This window comes from Aulostomus chinensis, chromosome 9 (genome assembly GCF_037954235.1).
Source record: "Aulostomus chinensis isolate RoL2024-O1b breed Wild chromosome 9, RoL_Achi_v1.0, whole genome shotgun sequence".
NCBI classification, from domain to species: Eukaryota; Metazoa; Chordata; class Actinopteri; order Syngnathiformes; family Aulostomidae; genus Aulostomus; species Aulostomus chinensis.
Window position 1 is genome coordinate 5,255,051 of NC_141328.1, and position 23,702 is coordinate 5,278,752.

At 43.1% G+C, this 23,702-nt stretch overlaps 1 protein-coding gene across 1 annotated transcript in view; it reads right to left on the reverse strand.

Moving 5' to 3' along the window:
- The window catches only part of itga5 (integrin, alpha 5 (fibronectin receptor, alpha polypeptide)), a 36,780-nt gene extending 13,352 nt beyond the window's left edge, over window positions 1-23,428 (reverse strand). The window contains exons 1-18 of the mRNA XM_086213289.1: window positions 23,048-23,428; window positions 13,762-13,892; window positions 7,769-7,869; window positions 7,113-7,236; window positions 6,917-6,978; window positions 6,784-6,829; window positions 6,572-6,697; window positions 6,422-6,466; window positions 6,147-6,190; window positions 5,871-5,927; window positions 5,291-5,343; window positions 4,941-5,149; window positions 4,634-4,825; window positions 4,507-4,552; window positions 4,006-4,119; window positions 2,662-2,717; window positions 2,118-2,275; window positions 1,054-1,191 (exon numbers count right to left, since the gene is read on the reverse strand). Coding sequence (XP_086069415.1) covers window positions 1,054-1,191; window positions 2,118-2,275; window positions 2,662-2,717; window positions 4,006-4,119; window positions 4,507-4,552; window positions 4,634-4,825; window positions 4,941-5,149; window positions 5,291-5,343; window positions 5,871-5,927; window positions 6,147-6,190; window positions 6,422-6,466; window positions 6,572-6,697; window positions 6,784-6,829; window positions 6,917-6,978; window positions 7,113-7,236; window positions 7,769-7,869; window positions 13,762-13,892; window positions 23,048-23,256 — 1,911 coding nt within the window. The 5' untranslated portion in view covers window positions 23,257-23,428. The remainder of the gene's footprint in view (window positions 1-1,053; window positions 1,192-2,117; window positions 2,276-2,661; window positions 2,718-4,005; window positions 4,120-4,506; window positions 4,553-4,633; window positions 4,826-4,940; window positions 5,150-5,290; window positions 5,344-5,870; window positions 5,928-6,146; window positions 6,191-6,421; window positions 6,467-6,571; window positions 6,698-6,783; window positions 6,830-6,916; window positions 6,979-7,112; window positions 7,237-7,768; window positions 7,870-13,761; window positions 13,893-23,047) is intronic.
- Between the last annotated feature and the right edge of the window lie 274 nt (window positions 23,429-23,702).

Genomic DNA, 23,702 nt, shown 5'->3' on the forward strand with positions numbered 1-23,702 from the left:
AAGGCTGTCCCAGTCTCCCAGAAAGGAAGAAATTGGCCGAGCTAATGAAATTGTGCCACACAATCTGAAAGCATATGTGAAAATCAATAGCGCATCATGTGTCTGATCAGGGCCAAGGCTGCGGTAGCAGAGCAACCCTTCACTGTTTACACTCCCTTATATTCACAAAGACCAAATCCAGAATAATGAAATATGTTGGCACTTTGATTCTACTCCCACCCCCATTTCACTCACACACAGACACACACACACACACACACACACACACACACATATGTATCAAGTTTGCCCTCTTGGGTGTTTAGTAAAAAAAGGGGCTTTTCTAGGTTTAAGGTTGATATCTTAGCTCAAGCTTTCCTCGAGATCTTGGTTTAGCAGTAGACCACATCTGTTGGAGGCCCAGTAGCTTTGATATCCTTAAGGGCATCAATGACTGAGTTCAGCTCTGATCCAACAGGACAAAGACACACACCGGGATAGACTTGGAGATAAAGCTATGATCACTGCCATTCCCTAAATCCGTTGGCTACTGTCGTCCATATAGTCGCACAGTTGACAGGATGCCCTTAGAAGGAAACTGTCAAAATGCTAAGAGACCTCCACCAGAGGGGAAAGTAGCCCACACAGAAATATCTACCTAATGTTCAGCTCCGGAACGAGTCACCGTTGTACCTTAACACCATCAAACATGCCAAGAATTAATCCTGCTGGGACGGGGAAATACCCCGCTCTGAATATGATTCACATTTCATTTCACAAACAGCTTTCCAGGTACCCTTGACATTCTTCCAACAGAGTAGTTTAGAATTTATATTAAAAGCAACACACTTTCATCCAAGACAGTCTGTTAGCAAGCCAATGATGTAGGGAGGGATTACTCAGTGTGGTGGATTTCCTTATCATTGGCTTAGAGAACCTGGTAGTCCCAGAACCACATGTACATTATTAGCCAACATCGTTCAAACATATATGACGCCATAACCCCTGTAGATTAAACCAGGGTTAGGTAACTGTGCCGAAGACATCAGGAAAGTGTAGTGCATGTCAAAGTACCTTCTGCTCAATTATATTGGTGGTTTGATAGTTGAGGATGGGCCGTAAGCCATGTGAGTCAGCTGCAGCATTGGGGTCCAAGGTAAAGTTCAAGGCCACATAAATGGAAGAAAGTTTATCCCTGAAGTCTTTCTCATCCTGCAATCAAATAAAACACATACCAGGGGTTTTATGAGATGGAAATTGTCCAAAAAGTAAGAATGTGTTGTTCAAAAAAAATGTCCCAAGGCTTAAAGACATAGTACTTTGGCATAAATGCCAAACAAGATGGTACAATACTCATCAAGCTCATCACCGCCAGATAAATCTGCATTTCACAGGATGTAGTGTTCACATTCCTAAGCTGCCAGTGGGATGCAAACTGAGCATGCTCCATGGGCAGAGGCTCACATGGCTACTTATGGGCTAACCCTAGGCAGCCATTTGGTTATGGATAAGTGATTTAATCATACGGCTCTCCCAGACTTTCCAAATGTTATCATACCAAATGGATCAAATTCAGATGAAGAAATGAGCCATTTTGCAGGAGAAGTTCGAATCTCAAAACATTTTATCCATCATTTTACAGCAGCAATAACTACGAGTAGGCTACCAGAGCCGGCTACATCCCTTTGACCCTCTGCAAACTCGAATTCAGGTGGATGGTTTAATTTTGTATCTTTTTGAGTTTTTCATAATCTTAAAAGAGGCAATCATTTGACACAGCTTCCTGTTCTTTGTGTGAAAAAAAACGTTGGTCATCCCAAGGTTAATTTGAAAAACATACGAAAAGGCAAAACATTTTAAGAAATGAGACAGAAAGAATCGCCTTCATCTGCCTGCTTGAACGTTTACTTGATTTTTACTTGATCGTGAATATTGAAAAATTCATTGTTCAACTGCTCTAGATTTTCCAAATGTTATCAGGATTAAATTCTGGTTTTGTAATACTGTCATTTCCGTAACATGCACAAAAAGTGCTGTTTTTTTCACTTAAGTAGTTAATTACAACTGACTGTAATGACAATTACAGCCTGAACAATCACAATCATCTAGTTTTTTCATGAGCGAGAGAGAAATCATACCCGTAGGTAGATCTTGGTGTGATAGCATTCGCGCTCGCCATGCCGCACCCTCACTCTCCTCTGGAGCAAGGGCTGCTGGGAGTCCAAGAACAGAGCCCGCTTGACTGCACCTTTCTGCTTGTGCTTATGACTGTCAAGCTGCACCTCCACCTGGAAATCTGGAACACATAAACACACAAATGAGCATTCATGGCATGATGAATGTTCTTGAGTCACATAATGGCAGGTTTAAAAAAAAAAAAGACCGCCATAAATGCTCGGCAGCACGCATAGCGTTGTTAATGGAAATTATGTCAGGGGGAACACATATTTATAGAGGAGGTAGTTATTAGAGATAATGATTAGGGGTTGATATGGAAAAGGACAGAGCACAGAACAAGTTTGGAAGGAGGACATACAAATACATGGGACTCCTGTCTTTGTCATAACAAAATCCAAAAGCCTTCACCTGCCAAAACGCTTTAACCCCTAATGGATTTGAAACGTTACCATTGGTGACTATTTGATAGATTTAATAAAGAGCACATGTGGAAAACTGGCTCACCTAGGATTCCTGGTAGGTGCTTCCCCTCAGCAGATAAGCAGAAACTCAGGTTGACACTGTTTTGGACAGACAGGAGATGATCAGGGGAAGCATATTCATTCATGGCAAAGATTCAGTATAAATATATTGTCACCATAAGATTCAGTCTCACTTTTTCTCCCCCTCCTTTCTCTCAAGGCCCTCTTTTCTCATGTCAGCTCCTTGCATGTTTCACATAACAACACACACGGCGTAATGGGAATACGATGAATAATATGAAAAAAATGCCAAGTGTTTTTCTGGCATCTGACTGCTTTCACCAGCCAGGCTGATAAATTGGTGCGTCTCTCTGTTTCCACCCTCAGCCCCCCCACACTCAAAGGAATAGCAGAGTTAAGAAGGGTGAAATTGGGCAACTCAGATTACAGTCCTGACCAGTCAATGGCCGTCTACATAAGCCTGTAGCCTACTCCCATGACATCAGCCGCACAACACACTGCTGCTGTCCAAATGTCTGCAACCCCAAAACCCCCAGTTCTTTTACTAATAAACCCACATTAAATGCAAAGAGCAAAAAACTGGAAGTGAAAAAGGAAAAAGGGAGAGCCTGAAAGGGAAGAGAAAAATGAAAACAAAAAGAATACAAGGGCTTCTTTTGAGGAGGAGTAATAACTTCATGTATAAGCTCCTGTGCCTGTTTCTGCACAACTCTGTGCGCACGCTCACGGGAGTCTACGTGTCCTGATGTTTCCCAGCTGTGTTCCACCAGCAAACAATATCTCATTCAAAGCAAATGCAAAAACCCCTGCAACCCCTCCCCTCTCTCTCTCTCGCCCTCCTTCCCATTATCCCCTCTGCACTCCCTTCACCCCCACAAAAACTCCTCATCACCAGGCAACCTAGCGTAATCAAGACACATGTGTATACAAGAGCTTCCTTTATGGATCTGGATTTGAATGGGGGGGGCGGGGGGGGGGCGACACATGAGTGCAGTGTCAACCATGTTGAACAGCAAGCAGCCATCGTCTGTTTCCTCTACCCTTCTTTCTGGAGCTGAATACTGTGCACATTCAGAGGAAGCCAGGAATGGCAAACAATGCTGCTATTGAGCACGATATTTCTGTTACACAGCAGAAACAGTGTGGTATAAGACATGTTGAAAATAGGTCAGATAAGAACAGCTCTCGGTACGTATTCATATCGTGACTGCTGATGGAATGGATATTCCTTATCAGAATTTCCTGACAGGATAGAAATGTTTATGCATGAAGCGGAATGGGGAAACCCAACTTTTTGCAGCTAGGACCAACAAATACCACTAGAGCAGTAACCAGAGTGTTGGTCCTGGACCAGCTGAACACTCACCAGGAAACAGGAATGCTGGTGTTTCCATTAGTGACCATGCAGTTCTTCTCCTCAGGGTTGATCATAGTGGGATAAACTGTCAGGGAGGCACTGGTATTAACTATGGGGCGAGCTCTGTGGGTGATAAAAAGTTATTTCAAGACTCAATTTCCACTCTTACTGCCATAAAAGAATAGTTTGATCTTTTGGGAAATATACTTGGACTCCACAATCATTTTGTCTTTTCAAAATAAAATTTTTGTATTTTGGTTTTAATTTGAGGGTGTTTTTGGATGAAGTAGTGAGTTTAAATGGAAAGTGCTATCAATCTTTCATGGTGCAATAATAACTGTAATTTGTAAATGGTGTTCACCTCCATATCTCTGAGTCCTAACAACTGATACCATCACTTTCTGTTTAATTCACCTTCCTAGAAATTCCTGCTTAAACTTAGCTGAACAACATGGCATTTCTGTTCTCGTCTAACTCCTTAAGTAAACAAACAAAATGCCGAAAACAAACCTGTAGAGAACTGCCTTATCAACGCCAAAGGCACCAACAATCAGATCTGAGAATTAAAGGAAGAGAAAACACATTAAATATAGCAAAAGATAATGATGCTAATGGTTGTGAGCTTTACCCTCCTCACCTGGATAGCCATTCATGTCCAGGTCCTGAGCACCTCGGAGTGCAAATCCAAAGCTGGCGGGGACCGTCCCAGCAGCCCACTGGCCTTTGATCACCTGAGATGGCTTTTCCCTGAGTCCCTGAGCGTATCCATTATAGATGTAGACCAGTCCCTGCTGATCCTCCCCTCCAAACGGACAGCTGATAGCTACGTCTGCATGAGAGCACAAGTTTATTTGCAAATTTGTCCTCACGCATTTCAGTTGAAAAGTGGAATGAATGAATCCTATCATATTTCTGATTGCAGCAGTCTCCATCGCCGCTTTTACCATTGAATCCATCCTGGTTCAGATCTCCCAGTGGCGCAATGGTGCTGCCAAATCTCCCAAACTCCTGAGTGCCTGTAAGGTGAGGTAGTTGGAGCTCCAGGCTGAGTGGGCCAAGCTGGAGGTAAACATAGACCCGGCCTATTTCCTCCAGACGGCCACTCGAGCCCCACATCATGAACATGGGCGCTCCCACCAGCAGGTCGGCCATCCTGGAGACAAGAAAAGAAGATCAAGTCATTAAAAGTCAGACATTGTGACACCTGAGGTTGCAGCCACAATGAGATGTGGGTGGCATCCAATAAAGGTTCTGTCCAGCTAATTATTTAGCAAGGCAGAGAAAAAGAACTCACCCATCACTGTTGATGTCAGTCGTAGCCACAGCATAGCCATAATATGATCCCATCTGTAAACAAAACAAGTATCCGGCAAAAATATCATCACTCAGCAGACATCATCATGTAATAAAAACAGACGCTCCTGCAAAATTCACATTTGCTTCCTGTAACACTAAAGGGAGTGAGACAACATGAAGGGCTGATGACTTCAACAGCTTCAGAGCACGATAAATCCACTTTCTTATCCAGCTCTTTTAATTTTCTGTCACGAAATCTGGATTGTAGACCTGATTGTCTGACCTGAGCGTAAGCAAATTCACTTGTGATTTTATTTACTCAGCTGAGTCAATCATCGCTGTGTAAACATGCTATCCCAAGAACCATTTGCACAAATTGCCACCGCACTTTCCCCCCTCAATAATTGAGCTTAACAACAAACCATGAAAGAGACCAAAATCTAACTGAGGAAATTATTTATGCTTACACTTGCTCAACAAATTAGGAGCTCTCAGGAGGAATGGAGCAGTGAAAACACAGATGAGGCAGAGCGTGAGGGAGATTTTTATGGGTTGGAGATAGGACCTCTATGACTCACCTGCTCACCAGTGTAGTTAATCATGGTCCCCAGATTTGTGCCGTTCAGAATAGACACCTGCAAAGCAGCAGTCACATATGGTCTTTTTATATGGTTTAATACAAGCAAAGTCTCTGGTATGGAATTGGCTGAAAAAACAATCCTCACACTATTACTATAGCTGCTTTTTTCCTTTATTTTACTTTACTACACCAGTCCGGAGTCTAAAGCAAAGATATCTCACTCTCAATCCTCTCTCTCATTTGGTGTTCATTTTGGTGCATTAAGCTTTCTTACCGAACCATAAAGCTTGAGTTCTTTTGGAACACCAGCCACAAAATCTGCACAGAGAAATGAAGCGACAATTTATAGAGGGGAAATATCCAGCAAGGAGGACAGAAGAAATTCAGTATTGACAACATTTCCATTTCAATAATCATGTAAAATATTGAGGCTGTCTTCATCTTATGTTTAATTCTGCAGGAATATGAAGATTTGTCCGCTCCTGTGTGTTTTATGACACACCGCCTCTCCTTGTATTGGCCATGAGGGTGTATATTTGATGGACTTACCTTCCACCTGATCACCACTGAATTCTCCAACAGCAACAGAGTAACCTACAGGGAACATAATAGCACATTTATTGGCCTCAGTTTGCGTTAAGATCTACATCAGTGTGCATTCATTATGAAATCACCACGTTTTATTCGGCCTTAACTTACCTTGGTAACTGTCATCATGATTCTGCTGGATCTGTTTGGTCTGGATCTGGCCATGCACAGACTGCATGAAATAGTCTGGGTAGTACGCCTTGATAATGTTCTCCTTAGCAGCAGAGATCACCTGACCTAGAGTTAAGAAAAACAGTTCAATAAGTACAAACTTAAAAGTACATTTAAGGATTATTTCATCCTGATTGGCATGTCCTACTTACCTTGCCAGAAGTAGCTGCCTGGTCCTCCTAGTACGACTTTGCCATCCTGAAAGATAAAAGTTGTAAATTACTACCAAAAAGGAAAAGACACGCCAGACACCATGAGCTGTTCTGACAGGAAAAGAGTTATTACCGATGTGAAGTCAGCGCTGAATCCTCCCTGGCAGTAGCCTTGTCCTCCCTCATCGCTGATCTCTACACAGACAAAATAAAAACTAGTGAATATTCCCTGAATAAGAAGAGCACCACTAAATATTACTCAACTCAGTTAACACTGATTGCTTCAGAGATGAATCTCATGGTCAGTTTTGCAACGAGGTGACAGTTACCTGTGCGACAGGGAGCGTACTCCACAAAGTTAGTGAAATTGTTGACTGAGAGGTAGCATGATCCTGTGGCATCAGAACGGGGGATGTCCTTTTCAGTCCGCCATGAGTAGAGAGGCGCACACGCCTGGGGTAGGGAGGAGGTGGAGAAAGATGGGGAGGAGACTTATTGATGAATGGGGTGAGCTCTTAGGTGGGAGATGTGTTTCCAGTTGCAACAACACCCAAGTGAACTCTGACGGAGACCCAGGCTGGGGTCAGTGGTACATCTGGAGCAGGGTAACCACGTAACCCAAACCAGGTCACAACCCATACTATCAGACCAAACAACAGGCGGCTCAACTCTGATGTCACAGGGGGGAGCACAAAATATTTCTCTACGGTGCGTTGAGACTGGAAGTGAAAATTGGACCTGAATGACAACAATCTAATGGACAGTAATCAGTGAGACAAACTTTTAACAAAGAACACACACATTCCCCCCCTGATGTAAAGGCGAGACATCGCTTGAAACAGAAAGTTTCTCACAGCCATGTGGCCGCCGGAGCAGGCGTCACTGAGAGCCCTAACCATAACAGCACCAGTGGAGTGGAGCAAAGCTGAAACTCAAGTCCTTCTCTGCCCAACCCCCCGAATCATCACCGAGAGAGTCATCTTACCAGTATTGTGTCACCGTGGGAACGCACAGTGGCACCGAACCATTGGCGGGACTTAAACTCAACACGATGTTTTGTGTTGTTGAGCAACACGCTGCGATCCCCTGGAAACAAACACATGAAAATCACAGTGAGAGATGGAATAACAAAACATTCAGTTCTCTGGGGCGACAAGTAGCTCTCCCCTCCCAGTAGGTTAGCAGATGTAAACCATGGTATGAGAATTGATGCACAGTAGCTTATCTGAAATATTGAATTCTATATTTCAGATGTATTTCAAGTTTCATATCTGTCAGGACTCAATACTTTTCCAAAGATATTTACTTAACAAAGAAAAAATCATTTTGTTTTCATTCCTTTCGGGTTACTTTATTTTTTGAGGGGGGGGGCGCATATCAAGCATTAATATGATATTCATTCATTCATTCATCATCTTCTGCTTATTCCCTTCTATTAAGGGTCGCAGGGGGCTGGAGCCTATCCCAGCGTCTACGGGCGAGAGGCGGGGTTCACCCTGGACAGGTCGCCAGTCCATCGCAGGGCCAACATACAGAGACGAACAACCATTCACACTCACATTCATCCCTACGGTCAATTTAGAGAATCCAGTTAGCCTAGTCCCCAAATTGCATGTCTTTGGACAGTGGGAGGAAGCCGGAGTACCAGAGAGAACCCACGCAGGCATGGGGAGAACATGGAGACTCCACACATAAAGATCCCGCGCCCGAGCCGGGACTCTAACCTGGAACCTTCTTGCTGTGAGGCCACAGTGCTGACCACTGCACCACCATGCCGTCCGATAGGATATCATTATAAAAAAAATCTATTTTCAGGTAAGCTGATCAATGTTTGTCATCAAAAGTGTGATAGAATTAAGTGAAACTGCAACTTTAAACTGACATTTCAGACCTCAGTTTGCTTGAATCTGATTCACTATTTGAGTCTTAACTCTGACAGTGACATCATAGTTAGGCAGATTAGATAAAATTGTGACATTCATTCCTTCAACTGGACCAATGAAAAAAATTGTTTTTAAACTATTTATACGTATATATTTACAGTATTTTTCATGTTCACACTATCCGAGTTAGAAAAGAAACAGTGTGTGCGAAATCAGCCACTCAGAGGAGAGTCGATATTTTAGTTTGGGATGGACCGCACTGTCCAAGCTTAACCTCATGGACCCCTTGGCTCTGTTTTGACCACCTGGCTGTTCATGCTGATCCCCCACTTCAACGCTTTGACAGCAGCAAGTGACGTGACAGATGGTCTTAGGAGTCAGGTTTAAAGACAACTTTATTGGGAGGCAGATGTTACATCTGTGCTGCAATCGAGAACGAGACGCAAACAAATTGATTTTGGGAAAGAAGTCACATCATCGCTGTGTAGCTCAGAAACTGACAGAGTTTACACAAAAGGGAAGTAGAAAAACCACTCCACCCCAAACCTTTACAGGCCACTGACTCATTTCCCCTATATACCGTGTCAAATCACTGGCATGTTGCAACAGAGCAGCACCTCTCAGGGACGAAGTACCGATGAACGCTGCCAGGGGTCGTGGCCTATGTGGATGTGACGAAAGTGTGCTGTGTGTCAGGCTTGTCTATCTCTGTGCCCCTCGTCTTTCTTCCAGGCCAACTAGGCAGCCTGGAGCTGGGGTGAAGGCCTGCTCATGTCTTTATGGAAACAGCTAAGGAGCTGGGGTCCAAGGAAAACATACTCACTCTGGCCCACTTTCCTCATAGCAACCTCCAAGTCATCTCTGTTTAGACACACACTCTGTCTCAGTTTCTGTTTTCATTTTCAATATTATCTCCATCCACCTATTCTTTTTTTTTTTTTATCAAACCCAAATCTCCGTGTCTATACAGCCCTTATTCTTCTTTGCTTACAGGGAGCGCTACCTCCAGTCACCCTGAGAGATTATAGTTCTTTAATAACCCTCGCGTAATTCAACTCAATCTCCATCAGCAGTCTTTCCTGCTAACATAATTCATCCTGGGCGAACAGCAGCCCACCCTGCCCCTGCCGGGTAAAGTTCTCAGGAGTGCATGTGTGAAAAGCAGTACTTTAGCCAAACAGGCAATTACAATACACAACCCAGACTTCAAATGGCTCCTTATAAGCATGCAACTAATCTGTTTTAGCCACATGGGCTTTCTTTTCTTTAAGCGTACACCTTCTTAATATTTTCACAACTTGTGGGTTTCTGTTTGGACAAGGCAAATGTAAAGCCGCGGCAGAAGCTGAGCAGGATTGTGTATGTTTGAGTCGCCATGGCAACTGGGATTAGGTGCAAAAAAAAAAAAAAAACCCTCGTGTAACTCATAGCGCGTAGCGGTAACCACATATCTGACCGTGAAAAAGAGAGGAAGCACGTCATGTTACTGCCTTAAAGGTTCTGTAAATGAGATTTTAAACAATAATACAGCAGTTATGTTTGTGTTTTGTAATACGAATTTTCATGTTAGCGCAAGTCCTTTCCTGTAAAACTGTTTAGAAAGAGACTAATACCCTTTTCCCCCTGCACATACCTGCATGCAAGCAGGTTTATTTAACCCTATTCACCCCCTTCGTGTCGCAAATAATAAAGTTGCCTTGTATTTTCCCGGGGTGTCACGTCACAAACACATCTGAAAACAGCGTAAACGAAAAGTTAAGTTGAATGCAGCACCGAGGGCAGTGACAGCAGGCTGTTTTCATACTCAAAGCCGACTCAACGACATTAGAGTGCTGCATGATTGCAGACACTTTGTGGTTGGGATGACAAAAAAAATAATAGCAGATTTTACCAACAGATGTATGACACAAAAATTCAGCTGAGTTTTTGTGCTTACATCCATGGCGATCTGAGCCAGAGCTGATGAATAAACATGACTAACGCAGGGTTATTGGGCCTGGAATTGAATGCTGATTAAACTGTTTCCCTTTCCAGTCAAAAGCCAAATGATAGCAGGAGTCAGAGGGGTTTATGGGTCAGTGGTCACTTTACCAAGATGAATGAACAGCTAATGATGCTACAATAACTCAATCCTGTATAACTTTGGTAGAATCACGACACTACGTGAGAATGCAACAACATGACACGCTTCTGGCATAGGTAACCATTTCTTCTGCAAGGTTTGGGTTTTTCATGCATTCTGTTTTCATGTTTTTGAGAACAGGAGGGGTTGACATAAAACCTTAAAGATGTGAGAGCTCTGAATATTTCTCACATGGAAGCATTTTTACCAGCAGCACTCGTTTTGTGTCACTGTCATGTACAATGAAAAGTCTGGTTTGTTGTCCGTCTGCAGGAAGCCAGTTACACTCACGTGAAATAAAACTAGGAATGTTTCAGAGGGGAGATAGAAGGAAATCCAAAGCTGGGCCACAACAACATGTCATCTAACTGAAGTCTCCCCGGGATGCTGGTTAGCACAGTGAGCTGATGTGACATGGTGCCCGGCCCAGTCTCTCCCGGGACCAGCAGGGGAGTGCGGGGGTCTGGAGTGCCTGCCTCTCGCCTTTGAACTGTGTGTTAGTGCATAGCCATTAGTGGGGTTATAGCCTCTCACTGTGAGAATGTGTATTTTTGTGTGTGTCAGTGGGGTAGAAGACAAATGGCCAAATTCACTCATCACATCAGCTGTCCCTGTGGGAGTACTGACAGCGGGAGAGCAGAGGGGGACAGAGTGGAGGAACAGGGCTCTGGTTTCTCTCTCTTTCCTCCTTCCCCTCCCTCTTTGTGGCCTCCATTCCCTTCCTCCCATCCTGTGTGTGCCCCTATCACACCCTCCCTGGTGCTCTCTCTCCCTCTCTCATAGATCCATAGACAGGCTCTTATCTCAATGGAAGGGGAAGTAGATGGGAGGGGGCCTCTGGCAACTTTGACCCAATTAGTTAGGCTAATTAAGAGGGTCTGTGGCCTACGGGTCAGAGCTCAAACACACCAAGAGACAGAGAGACCTCTGACACCACTTTGTTGAATATGAAGTCCGCTCTATTGGAAGATAGAATAAAAATATAGTGGTGCTCCTTAATCCAAATGTTCATATTGAAGACAGATTTTGAAAAGACAAATTGTGACTGGCGGCATCACCATAGGATGCCTTTTCTGTCACACAAGCTTTTATTATCAGAATTGGCAGAGAAAATACAGTCACAGCTACAATAAATGATTTGCAACAGTGAATGTCATCCATGTAACAGCTGTTTGGCACACATTTGCACGCAGATGTTCGCGTTCTGAACGTTAACGCTCTGCACAACGTTACTGCTACGATCCAGATGTCAGAACCGGCGCTGGAACTCAAACAAGCTCCATCAAAGACCCTTCAAAACACGGAGGACACTCTCTGACAGCCCAGGGAACAAACCTTCACCATTAGACCTTACCGCTCACACATGACATCATTCACTGTGGCCTCCAGCCAGCATCCAGACGATCCTCAACTCAATTTTTTTGTGGCAAAAAAAAAAAAAAAGTGTGAAAATAGTGAAGAAAGTTGTGGGGTCCAATAAAAGAATGTTTTTAAATGGGCTTGTGAAATACTCACTGGAATACTTCTCTCTTTCGTGCACTAAGGACAGTATATTTAAGTTGGCTCACAGTCTAAAAACTAGACTCTTTGATTGTGTCTTTCTCCACTTCACTAAGTCTCCTCTGGGCAAAAAAAAGGCTGGCAGGTCCTCTGTCAATACCCCAGAGCATGAATCCATTCATTAGACAACCTCTTGGACTTCCTCTTGTTCTGCACTAAAACACATTACCTAATTCCACCCCACCTGAGGCCTTTTGTCACAACTTTAGGTGTCTGCTTCACCTGTTATACAAACAGGACATTTCTTTGTCTGGCTTATTTGTTTATTCATTTCTTATCTGCCCATAACTCCTAAGGTAGGGTAACACAAACACAACTTAGAGGAAGGAAGGACTACTCCTTCAAAAAAGCCCTCCTCAACACCCCATTATCCTTTTCATCCCCAAAGAGAGGGACACAAACAGGAAAAAGGAACCTACGCAACTGACAACAGGTCAGTGGAGTAGAACGCTGACGCCTGATCCAAACCTGCTGCTGACAACAGCGGCAGAGAGGAAATGCTCTGCTGACCTGAAAAGTGTACAGAGAGGTAACAAAGCTCTGACATCTCAAGAGAGCTCAAACATCTCCAACAACGGTGATTGAGTCATTAGACGGGGATCTTTATCAGTTATATCACTCTGTTAAGATAAAGAGAGCATTTGTTGAGCATTTTTCAAAATATTCTGACAAAGCTTCTCAGAAAATGACACAAAAAAAATGACAATGAAACACAAAAAAATGACAATGAAAATGACAAAAAGGCAAATTTGGTAATTGGTCATGTACATAGCAAATTTCCTGTGTGATCGATCTGAATTTGGCCTTTTTCAGAATTACGTATTGTTATGATGAAGTCATGATGGATAGGCCATATTAGAGTTGGATTTTTAGGAGCGTTATTTGGACATGTGTACAGCATATTTGGAATATGGTTCTTGTTTTGCGCTTTTCTGTTCTCTGTCTTTGTCTGTCTTCCTCTCTCTGTCATAATTTGTGTCTCCATCACTTCAATTCAGCAGGGCTTTAGTGGCATTGGAAACATCCTTTTGAACTGCTGGAACAAGTGTGAAATTAAAAACAAAAATGAAAAAAAGATTGTTGGCATTGGCATTGTTGAGTCAATTTAAACTAAAGTCATTTACAGAAGGCAGCTGGAGCCCTGCTCTATTTGTACAGAGTCATGAGATAAGTTTTGTTGAGGTTCTGCTTTACAAATCAAACTGAGTAGTCTTACAGCACTTTGTCACACAGCCCCGTGTGTTTCCAAGGTGTGCGTGCAATAAACAACACTTACATGTGAACGGGATATAAGTGGAATTTTCATTTTCAGCAGCCATGTACGCAGCTTGGTTGTAATATTCTCCCTTTTCAGAATAAGGGAATAATCCTGAATGATAGCGGAATATTAACATAGTCGGTCACGTAGCTTACCTTCTTTATCAAACTCAATGAGCTCACAATCTGTTTTGCTGAGGCTCCATGGACAGTAGAAGACAGATCCTCCCTCTATCACACGAGTCTGACTGGTGTTGGCTTTGGGAGCACCTATCACCACACTCGCACTGCAAAAAAGAAACACATAGACAAGTTGCTGTAAATCACATGTTACAGGTTTGCTGATGTACAGGATCCTCGTGAACCTGAATATCTCCACCAAACCACTGCAGAGGCTGATAAACTTATCCCAGCATAATTCCAGACCTCCTGCTCAACAGCTTTAAACATGATGCACAAGTGTGCACATTTTACTGCTTAGCAAGCTGCATACTGACTCAGGAGTGAAACATTTTAACAGGTTGCAGCACCATTTTACATAATCCTATATAAGCATAGCTGTGACGTGCACAGGTGATAATCACGGACACATTCACTACGCTCGTGTGAAGTTAAACTCACAAAGAGGAATAGTTGCTCCCTGTGGGGCAAATTCAACAAGAAAGCAGACAGGCTAAGTGGAGTCACACTCTTGTTTCTACAGCTGTGACGTGACACTGTACAACAGGACAGACGAACAATTCATGAGTTTACAGGTGGCTAACTCAGACCACATGGGACAGATGAGAGACAACAATGATCCACCAGTTGTGAAAACCGAGGTTTTAACATGTTTACGTTGGGGGGAAAATCCCCAGTAGATATTGTATCTTAAGTGGATGGTTTAGCCATTACCTCTTTCTAGACCCACTTGACCTGACAAGCATCACAGACAGCGTGCCGACACTGATGTGGGTAAAGGAGGCTTGAGACCACTGAGACCAGACGATGTCTAGGGGCCTCTAAAACAGGAAGAGCGCACCCTTTCCTGCTTAAGATCTTCCAATAGTGCACGAACGATTACATTTTGGCTAAACTTGGCATCCTGTCCAAAAGAGTTACCCCTCAGTCCGGCGAAAGATGTTTAATTCATCATGTGTCTGAAAGCAATTAAGTCATGCAATATTGTAATCTACACTAATGAAACCCACTGAACCTATCTATGAGCTCAAATGACAGAATGAAGAAAAGCTATGACATGGATTATGGAGGAACTCTGACAGAAGTGGGCCAGCATGTGTTGGTGGTCAGTACAAAGCTTTCAAATAATTTCAACAGCGGAATAACAAAGGGGAAGGTCGGGGAGAATATTTCATATCACATCATTACAGAGTCTTTGCACTTCTTAAGAGATACTATATTCCAAATGTGGAGCACAAACTTGCAGTTTGTGTTGGACGAGAGAAAAATAAACGTACCAGTCAGCTTTTGACAAAGAAAAAAAAGGCACTGTTTTATTTCTGACCAAATATGCAGACAAAGGAAGATCCCAGTGAAGCAGCAGAGTTCCACCTGTGCAAAAAACTAAATCGGAGGCTTCCTGGTTACAGATTTCCAAAATGAGACAGCTGAGTATCTCCCTGAAGCTGTCTTTCAACTCAAAATATGCAAGCAGTCAGTAAATATTTCACACAAAGTGTTATGGTCAGCTTCAGGGCTCATAAAGTCATAGCTCACAGGAAAATGCATTTTAAAAAAAAAAAAAAAAGATATTTGAAAGAATGTCTCAGAGAAATTCCCCTGAGCAACCAGGCAGTTAAGGTTCTTATCAGTCGAGAAGAGCTGTTGTCTCCAGGGGAAAAACCTTGAATGCAAGCACATGTGCATAATAAACAACAACACTGGAGTCACAGCATCTCTGGTTGAATCACATCTAAACAGCCATCATCATTGGCCGTGGCAGCTGTTCAAAGGCAAAAAAAAATATATACAGGAAATAACAAAACAAGCAGATCATGCTTTAATCAGCCAGTTGGCAGGTGTAGCAAATTTTCACTGGGTTCACACACATGTGCAGACACATGTATGCACACATATTGATAGGAATCTGAAAGTCCTGTAGATGAGAACTTAGCATTTAATGGGTTTTTATCTGCTGAGGATCAGTCTAACAGGCATTTCCCCGCCCCTACATCTTATCTGTTAGCTGTGAGCTCCAAAGCTAGAGCTTTTGCAACATTAGCATTTAATGAAGCTCTATCTGCAGCCGGCTGCGAATTCTTTGTAGGAGAAGAGGCGGGGGAGCACAGCCAACCTTTTGCAGTATGCAAATATATGTAATTGGCTGGAGGCGGCTGACGGAGGAGAAGAGATGCTCGTTGTGTGATGTTCAATTGAATGAGGTGAGTCTAAACAATAGCAGGCTTGAAAACGGCACCATCACCGCTGTGATAGGGATCACAGCAGGCGAAGGGAAAGCCGTGCTGCCGTGTCGTATAAAAAGCCATGACCAGCCTTTATTAATGTTTGGGCTACTGGAGAATTAAACCAACATGGTTTCATGTTGCTATGAATAAACAGCAAACCCATTTTTTCCTCATGGGGGAGCTGGCAGATGAAAAGAATTAGCGGCTTCACCATGTCTAGGATTGCTAACCCCACCAGATGCCATACAACAGCCACTAATGACCTTCACGCTACCCAGATGACAATTAAGCATTAATTAGACTACTGTAAGCATTTCGGGCTTTGAGCAAGGAATGCGTAAACAACAGCTTGACTGTAGCTAAGTTGTGAGTTTTTCTCATTAGAAGCTCGAGCAATCTGAGGATACTCAACAAAAAATATCTCACCACACTTCGAGTGCCAGACTGTAACCACTATTTTATGTGGGGTTGAGAAATTAGGGGTGATGCAGAGTGCTGGAACTTGCTGATGTGACGCTATCGTGCGTAGTCGGGGCTAATTCAGTTTATGATGAGGTTGCACAAGCAGGTTGTCAGAGAGTAAGATTCCTTTCTTACCCCCTCTGCTTCGGTCCAAATACCCCACCCCCCCAACCCCCATTTCACATTTAATTGTCTTCCACCCAGCTGCAAGGCTGATGTCACTAGAATACTATTATGATTGCTTTAATCCAGAGAAAAATCACATTAGCTGAGCCCACCAGAGCCAAATGTAATCATAAATATGGCTCAGCAAATGCCATTTAAAAAGAGGTCCAGGGATGTGTGGAGGGGAAAAAAAAGTGGCTTTCAAAAGCTTAAGAGCAAATGTCAGCAAGTAAAACTTGAACAGTGACCCACAGTGACCGATAAACACGTGCTTAAACACTGGAGTGGTTTCATATCAGTGAAGGAACTCAGATGCAGGGACTTGATCTTAGATTGGAAACTTTTGACCTTCCCCTCTTTCCCTCCTCCAATGGATAAACTGAGCCACCACCCTCCCACTCTCGAAAGACTAACCTCACTAAAATTAAATGACATCTGGATCAATGAGAATAGAAATAGGGAGTCGACACGAGCACGAAATGAGGTACAAAATTGCATGATGTCATACTGCTGAAACAGATACAGACTCTTAGTAACATGCATGAGCTGCTAGTGCGAGGTCAGCTGAATGACAGAAATGAGAAGCGCAGCTTGTGTGTGATAACTTATTCTTGACCACATAGAGACAGACGCATAGTCTCCCGTCCTCCCAGAGCCAAGGCCAGACAGAAGCTGTTTGAGTCCTCACTGCTGCCATATGGACGATCGCATACTCACGCACACACAATACACACGTTCTTTGTGCTGCTGCTGCTGCTGCTGCTGCTGCTGCTGCTGCTGTTGGGGAGGATGATGAGAGTAGCAGTGCCTGCTGGGATGCCGTGTGCTGACTACAGAGAGACTACTGTGCTGTACTAAAGCCACATTTTTTTGTAAAGTCAGATCCGACTTTAACTTGGAGATAAATTATCTCTGCGCGGCCATACAAGCCTGAGGCAAGTCCTGTCTTCTCTGACAATTTCAACATCACAAGATAAACTTGAGTTAGAGCAAGTGATAGCTGAATCTGTGCAGATATGCTGATCAGATAAACAGCCTGGCTTGTAAAGGATCTGATCTTACTATCACCACAGAACTGTTTCCTCTCTATTCTCAGAAGGATAATATTGTGGAGAAACAGGTGGACGGCAAATTACAAATGCTGCTAGTCAAGGTAGAGACTTTTTTAAAAGGAGATTTCAAAAATGTTGCGTCCTTGTAAAATAAACCGATAAAAATATAATATAATATGCATCTGGTCAACAGCTACAAACTGAAGTTGGAAATTTAACAATCGTTCTATTTATGTCAAACTTTTCAATAAGCAGAGATGCTTGTGGATGATAACCTCACGAGTGAAAACCAGAAGCTATTAAATCAAAACCACCAACCATGTCAAATCATTGTGAGAGGTAAACAAGTGGGGTGGGAGAAATCTGAAACATTCTGATACTTGGGAAAATGTGATAATGGTTTCTAGTATAGCTTACGTCTCCAATGGCAAACAGTTTCCCAAGAAAACCCCCCAAAATAAACCCACCTCCCAGTGCTTTCACACTCCGACTGCCTTAAAATCCCCCTTTAGGGATTTTAACTGCTGGAGGTTCACACCTCTCCTCAATACTCACATCAGGGGGTCCACTCTTCTCACCTCAGGATAGAGAGGCTGTTGTATTAAACATAGGGAGGGGGGCCTGAAGCAGCTGTTGAAACACCCTCCCACCCCCACCCTTTCTGCACCCAAACATGCAGAAGTACCCAAACAGACATGACTAACGGCCAGTGATGCCACCTCATTTCCATCTCAAATATGAAATGCGGCTGATGTCAATTTCAACCTGTTGATTGCTGTAGGATAGCATTATTTTCTTGTTGCTACATAACGGTTAGTCTTTGTCAAGCTAGCTTCACATGAGTCATTCTGTGACCCAGGGTTAAAACAAACCAGGCATGCTGGTAGTGGGAGATTAAATCTACAGTATGAGTCAATTCGACCCCAACCAATGGCCAACTCCTTTCCGAGGTAGACATGACGTCCTGGGGGCATTCCCAACCTTACACAGCAGACGTGAGAGCAGGGTCCACAGGCCCTTTAAACACATCGTCACCATTCACACTGACTTTTTTTCCTAGTCAAACAGAAACACAGGCTTACTATATAAAGCCCATTTTACATACAGAGTAGTAAAAGCTAGACTGTCGTGCGGGCAGCCAGGATACAAGAATTCTGATTGACCTTTACTGCACCAGACAATAATGGACGCACCTTCTGATCTCATCATCGTAGGAACACACAAAGTCTGACAACAGAGAATTGAAGCTGCTTTTCAGAAGGGAGATTTTTCTGATGGAAAACAGTAAACAATTCCTGCTGTCAAACAAAGAAACCCATTGTCCGCTTGCTTTAACGGGAACCTGGATGAAGAAAAGCTTGGCAGCTCAGATATACAAGCAGTGCACCCAACACTCAAACACTTACTGGTCTGATTTAGAAACAAGTCAACAGAAAAAGGACACCAATGAAAACAATAACAGAAATGAAAATGATCTTATATGGAGAGGCCTGGACATGCAGGGACACAGAGAGAACACTACTGCTAAAAGTGGCTACAAGTGACCCTGGTGGAACAATGTCAATATTAGTCCAACTGTCTTTGAAAAGGTAAACTCTGAGTGTGGCTTACACAGAACAGAGTGCTCATCACGGACAAACCATTCATGAGCTAAAGCACATCATAGCCACCTTACGGAGGCACATATAGACTGGAACTCATTAGGCTCCTATCTCCCTCGGAGGGCCCTCCATTACTGCACACTGATATTGCTTTTACTGACACTAATCTGACAAAAGGCTGTCAGACATGTCAAAAAAACAAGCACATGTTTGAGTAAAAGGTACCACAAGTCCATCCTGAGACAGCAACTAGGACAAGCGTCAGAGGGCAATGACTTTCATACACTCCAGCCTGGGTCTGTTAATTTTTTTACAGCCCCTGACCTTTGACTCCTTCTATTTGAGTTTGATACACTCCCTCCGCCCTGCCTGTCAGAGAGAGTCAAAGAGGAGTACTGTGTTTATTATTAAGTGTTTAAGAGGACTCATCCCTCCCAAGAAGTCCTCCCGATGATGAGGAAGAGGATGTACATAGTGACATACACATTGGAACACACATGATGTTAGAGTATGTAGATTTATCATTTTCAGTCAATTGAAGCTGGACTTTGGCTCAGAGGCACAGGGGTAGAGGGACTGTCTGGTAAACAAAAGATTGCTGGCTCAACCTTTGCCTTCCCCAGAGAATTCGTGTAAGTGTCATTGAGCAAAAATACAGAATCCCTAAATTTATCCTGGTGTGTGTGTGTGTGTGTGCGCGTTTGTGTGTGAATGAGAAAACACTTTCATAAGCTTTGAGTACCACTAATGTAGAAAGGCATTACATAAAATCATTCTGTATATGACCAAACTATGTGGCTGCGGATCAATTTACTGAGGCAAGAATACGCTTCAACAGGCCCGAAATTGGTCTGTGAATGCCCCACAGGTTCTGGTGTGTGTTTAAATTGGAAGTTGAACAGTGCAAAGGGAAAGCGGTATCAGTGTTGTGAGCACTAGGGTGAAAAAAAATAAAATTCTGGGCAGGCAGGCAATGAGGAAGTTACACATTTTTATTTAGTCGTCTTTAATTTTAAGTCCTCTGTTCAACAGCTTGCTAACTTGTGATGCAAAAGGTGATAAGGGAGAAAGTCTGATTGCAGCCCGTAATTGTAAGGAGGCTTCGTGCCACCTATTGTTCCAGAGTTGGACAAAGTTGTGCGAATTAATCAGTTTTTCTCCGGTTGTCATACGCTGAGGTAATGTCAGTAATGATCCAACAATGAACAGTTAAATGGCCTACTAAAGTTTAGCTTGATAGCGATTGTTCTCGTAACCCCACTGACTGACAGCAACACTGTCCATCTTGACTCAACGTGAAACAACACACACACACACACACACACACACACACACACACACACTCGAGAGGACCATATATCCTTGTGCCCTTCCTGTGTGAGCTGTCACACACAGTTCACACACATAGTGTCCTCAGGCATTCTTCCATGGTGGCCTGTCTACCAGAGTCCAAACTTAATTTCATTAGGCTGAAGGGCATGACGGACCCACATATATAAACTCATCGTCAAAAGATCAGCGCCGAAGTGGGAGAAAGTGAGCCTTTGTGTTTGTTGGCTTCAGATTCATTTATGGATAAGTATCGTCCACCTTTGTCTCCACATCTGCCATCATTTTAACTTTGTACCATTGCACGGCTCGCAGCAATGAACACACTTTTGGCAGTTTCTCAAACACAGCAATCATTTTACTCATAAGGTCAGAGCAGAGCTTTGTGCAACTCACAGCGGCTCATCCTGACAAGGAGAAACTCCCCCGTGCAACCCTCAACTGACCTCCCCCACGGGATTCCAGCTACTCCCCCGCTCCCCATGTCTCCACAGTGTTGACGATGGCGATGATGTGGAGGCAAAAACATGAGATAACAGAAAGTCTTTCCATGACTGATCTGATGTGTCAACTTCTAAGAAAATGTGGGTGAAAAGCGACAGATGAATGTGGTTTTTTCAGATAAACACACCGATTCCCAGTCCTCAATTTGCGCTTTCATACTTTGTTTTGTTTGAAATTTGACTTCATACATCGCACTCTGAAAATTACAGTTCACTGAGGTTGCAGAACGATGCAATCGCAGTAAATAAACCATTGTCTCATCTTCTCTTCAATAAAGCAGAGTGTCTGTACTGCATAAAAGTTCAGTCATCAATAAGATGACGTCTCCTATGTCTCATACTTAATGAGGTGAGGAGAGATGATGGGGAGAGAGGCTAGACGGTGGGGGAAGGTCCAAGGAAGGATGAATTAAAAAGCCCCGCTGAATGACATCAGCATATGAGGTCGTAAGTAGGGGGATGTTGGAGAGAGAAGAGGGGTCCATGCATACAAGTTTCACGTCCTAAATCATACAGCTTTCCTGAAGCTTTTACTTCCCAGGAAGAGACATGAAGACCGAGAGCAGTAGGCTTTTAAAAAGACAGCTCGGGCTGGGGGAAGAGGGGGGAATTCTCCCCATGTCTGCCGTCCAGAAGTGGGGAGGAGGAACAGGGAAACTAGAGCTGCTGCTGGCGGCCCACTTGGCATAAAGCCCTTTCTCAAAAATCTCAGCATGCTGGCTGGTTGAACATTCAGGCGAGACACCGCTTGTGCTCAGCAGATGGATTCGGCCAGGAAGTCTGATTATATCTGAGTGAAACCTTGACTGCGGCTGCATAACTTTTTGTTAATGATTATTGCAATTACAGGGTTGGGTCCATTTAAATTCACCGACAGGGTAGCAGCACAGATGTAGATCCCTCTGCAAATAAATTAACCCATTCCTTGCTTTTTGCTGCATGTCAGTTGATCCAAAGACTACAAGCTCCTTGGACAGTCAGGATGTCCCACACTATTATAGTCTGGTCAACCCACAGGGGTATTAGACCCAGCCACAGGCATGTTATGTATGAGTATAAGTCCCTCTACATGACCGATGCCAAAAGCTCCTCTGAAAGAATGCTGCAGACCTTTGCAGCATGCTGAGTGTCACAAGGATCACAACCCCACTGAGCCAGGAAGCATCACAATCAGCAGCAGCAGTTCAGAGCGATGGGATTGCTGCAGTTAACAGGATTTTTCTGGCATTTATAGTGAGATTAGGAGATCAGATTTAATGTCAGTTTGTGGGATAATGAGATTTTGATTTTAAATGTAGTCTTCATATACACACACACACATATATATATATATATATATATATATATATATATATATATATATATATATATATATATACACATATATACACATATATATACACATATATACACAAATATATATATACATATATACATATGCATATATATACACGTATACATATATATACATATACATACATATATATAAATATATAAAGGAACATCTATATTGGCATCAAATTGGTTTCAGTATATAAAAGTGGTTTAGAGTAAAAATCGAATCTCTTGATACATTGGATTACAGTGACGCATATGCGCTGAGGAGCGTGCACTGCGCGTAACGTGTTGTATGTCCAAGGAAGTATACGAACCCTGATTTGATGCCAGACCCAAAACAACAAATACAATTATTAGCAGTAGTATTACTTCAACTACGACTATGTGAGGATGACTTTGAAATGTTCTTTTAAATACAACAACAAAAAACAGTAAGTTTAGACGCACCACGGTAAATACAACTTAAGTTACCAAGACAATATTGAATCAACTTTATCAGATACTGAATGAGCGCTCCAAGCGGAAACGGCACTTTTTGCCACAAGATTTTGGTAAAATCAGATGTTACGTTTGTTAACTTAACTTACCTGGCGGTATTGGCCAAATAAAAGTCAACAGCGTATCCGAAGTAGCTCCCTTTCGCTCCGCTGTAAACAGCTGTGTTCTCCACGTCCAAGTTGAACGCCTCGCAAAGAGGCTGAGAAAAAGTGAGTAATAGACCGAGGATACAAAGGACTGACTGGCCGAGAAAGTCTACGATCCCCGGCGTCTTTGAGCGGAATCGTCCCAAACCCATTTTTTTTTAAAAAAACGAATAAATAAGTTAACTGGCAGAACTGTCCCACTTTTCTTACACTCAAGTCCGCTAATCAAGTCAAAAGACAACGGTGGAATATTGCTAAGAGTGCATCCCGGTCAGTTTCCCATTAATGCTCCGTCAGCTCCTCTGCGCGTCCTCACTCTCCAGACCCACGCCTCCTCTGCGCACCTAATCATGATACATGAAGCAGGGAGTTCCCACAGCCGTGACAAAAGTTTGGAGGAGGAGGAGCCTGTGATTCCCACTTTCAACAGGGAATCTCTCAAAACTGTTAGTATTTGTTTATGTGGTTAAAATGTGGTAACTTTTGCACTTTTGAGCACCAGTGATAGTAACCGAATGAACAATGGATCAAAAGTCCGTATCTAACGCTTGTCTTCACCTTTTGAACTGCTGTCAGAGAGGAAGATAGGCAAACAGAA